This window comes from Otolemur garnettii, unplaced genomic scaffold (assembly GCF_000181295.1).
Source record: "Otolemur garnettii isolate 467f Iridium unplaced genomic scaffold, OtoGar3 scaffold00087, whole genome shotgun sequence".
In the NCBI taxonomy this organism is placed as follows: domain Eukaryota; kingdom Metazoa; phylum Chordata; class Mammalia; order Primates; family Galagidae; genus Otolemur; species Otolemur garnettii.
The window spans coordinates 8,578,074-8,580,350 of record NW_003852482.1 but is presented as its reverse complement, the minus strand read 5'-3'; the positions used below and the strand labels follow the sequence as shown (position 1 = coordinate 8,580,350).

Sequence of the window (2,277 nt, the reverse complement as noted above, 5' to 3'; positions counted from 1 at the left end):
CCTTAGCCACTTGAGGCACTGAGCCTGGTCTTTCTTTTTAAACAAGTTAGTTTAGAAGTGTCTAAAAACTGCAGTTCACAGAAAATCCTTCAAAAAGTACTTTTTCGTTTTCCTCAAAGATTAGAGAAAAACTGGGGCCAGATACCACTTGGGTTAGTTCGTGAGGATTAAAACAATTAAAGCAAAACGGTGGGACCACAGAACCTCGCCCAGCCAACGTGCCGCGCCCCAGCCTTCCCGCCGCGTAGCTCTGCGCGGGGCCCGCACCCTCACCGTCTCCCCGCGGATGCCCTGGACGCCCCTCCACTGTGAGGGTACGGACGCCACGCCCAGGGTCTCATCCTGCAGTGGCCCCGGCCTCCCGGGCCCCTCGGCGCTCGCAGCCCCGCCCGTCGCCAGCGCCGCAACACTAGCTCTTCGCGCCCAGCGCTGCGGCCCGGCTGCGCGCGGGTTGCCACGGAGACGGCTCCGCCCATTTCCCCCTAGCGCCGACGCACTGAAGTCATGACCTTTGTCCCCGCGCCTTCACGAGCTAAAGACTAGGAAGTTCAGGCTGACGGCGCCATTTTTGAATTGGTCAGAACGCATTCTCCAAGGCCCAAGAGAAAGACATAAGTGACTCTGTTCGGCCAGACCTACAAGTATGACTGGCTTTAGACACCCTATACCCAGAAAGGGCAAGGTTTGGGCAGAAGCAATTGCACGGGGGCGAAGGGAAGTGCGGATAAAAGGCACTGGTGCCAGGCTCAAAGATGGCGCTGAGGCCGTGGCGGCCCGCGAGGTCTGGGCCCTGGGGGCACAGAGCTGCTCGAGATGCGCGGTGTCTCCAGCACAGGGTGAAACTGCTCTGCTCGAGTTGACCCCTACTTTGAACCCAAGTGCTTTCGCTCTGATATTCTGTTTCTGCCTCAATATAATGAGGATAAAAAATAATCCACACGCGGATACCAAGTATAGTTAAATAATTGGGAGGCCCAAATGAGGTCTTTTACAGGAAAATGTTTAATAAGTTTAAATTAAGGACACAAGTAACTACCAATTAACTACCTGCCTACTGTGTGTAAGGCAATGAGGTCAGAGCATTATGTATGTTTATTAAATCTTCACCATCTGGAAGCAACTTTTATTTATACATGTGTTTCATGATGATGCTGATGGCCAAGAAGTAATGCAGGCAAGTGACCCACCAAGACCTCGAAGGTGGTCTGCCTGACCCCAAAGCCTAGTTCTGAGCCTCTCTAAATAGGAATCTTCCGGCGAGTTCCTCAGAACTGCTTTCCTTCCATCTCAGAGATGGAAACAGCCCAGTTCCAGTCGCCTCTGCACCACCCAGTGACAGAGTCCTCCCTATTAGAGCCTTGTTGCAACCAAGGCCACGAGGACTGATTAGATTAGCAACAGTGGAGAAAAATCAAATGCAGTAGAAATTTCTTTCTAGAAAGTAAAACTAAACAAAATTCTTCTAGTAAAACAATCTTAACACTGGAAGAGAAGTGGATAGGGTGCTTAAAAAAACAAAGACTGGAAGAATTTTCCAACATCACCAAGGATTCTAAAAATCACACTCAAAAAGAAGCTGAAGGGTGGCGCCTGTGGCTCAAAGGGGTAAGACACTGGCCCCATATGCCGGAGGTGGGGGGTTCAAACCCAGCCCTGGCTAAAAACCACAAAAAAAAAAAAAAAAGAAGAAGCTGAACTCATGCCTATAATCCCAGGACATAGGAGGCCGATGAGGGTGGATTGCCTGAGCTCACAGGTTGGAGACCAGCCTCAGCCAGAGTGAGACCTCATCTCTAAAAATAGCCAGGCATTGTGTTAGGTGCATGTAGTCCCAACTACTTGGGAGGCTGAGGCAAGAGAATCGCTTAAGCCCGGGAGTTTCAGGTTGCTGTGAACTATGATGCCATGGCATTCTATGAAAGGTGACAAAGTGAGACTCTGTCTCAAAAAAAAAAAAAGCAGCAGCTCAAGGCTGGGTGCTAGCATAGTGGCTCACAACTGTAATCCTCTGGAAAACAAAGGCAAGAGGATCGCTTAAGCCTAGGAATTAGAGGTTAGACTGGACAACATAGCAGACATCATTTCTACAAGATAAAATGTAAAGATTAGCTAGTACCTACTCCAGAGGCTCGAGCCCAGGACTCCTGGGCTGCAGTGAGCTTGTCTGGGCTACAGAGCAAGAATGAGTTTTAAACAAACAAACAAAAACCACATCTCACAATTGCAGAAGTGAGGATGTAGGGAGATCTGGATTTGAAGCCTGGAGAGTGGGTTCAT

At 49.6% G+C, this 2,277-nt stretch overlaps 1 protein-coding gene across 1 annotated transcript in view; it reads right to left on the bottom strand.

Moving 5' to 3' along the window:
* Nucleotides 1–2,277, bottom strand: part of LOC111726935 (WD repeat-containing protein 34-like) — a gene marked incomplete at its 3' end in the record, with an annotated part of 12,737 nt that extends 10,460 nt beyond the window's left edge. The window contains exons 1-2 of the mRNA XM_023516100.1: nt 2,220–2,277; nt 274–440 (exon numbers count right to left, since the gene is read on the bottom strand). Coding sequence (XP_023371868.1) covers nt 274–440; nt 2,220–2,277 — 225 coding nt within the window. The remainder of the gene's footprint in view (nt 1–273; nt 441–2,219) is intronic.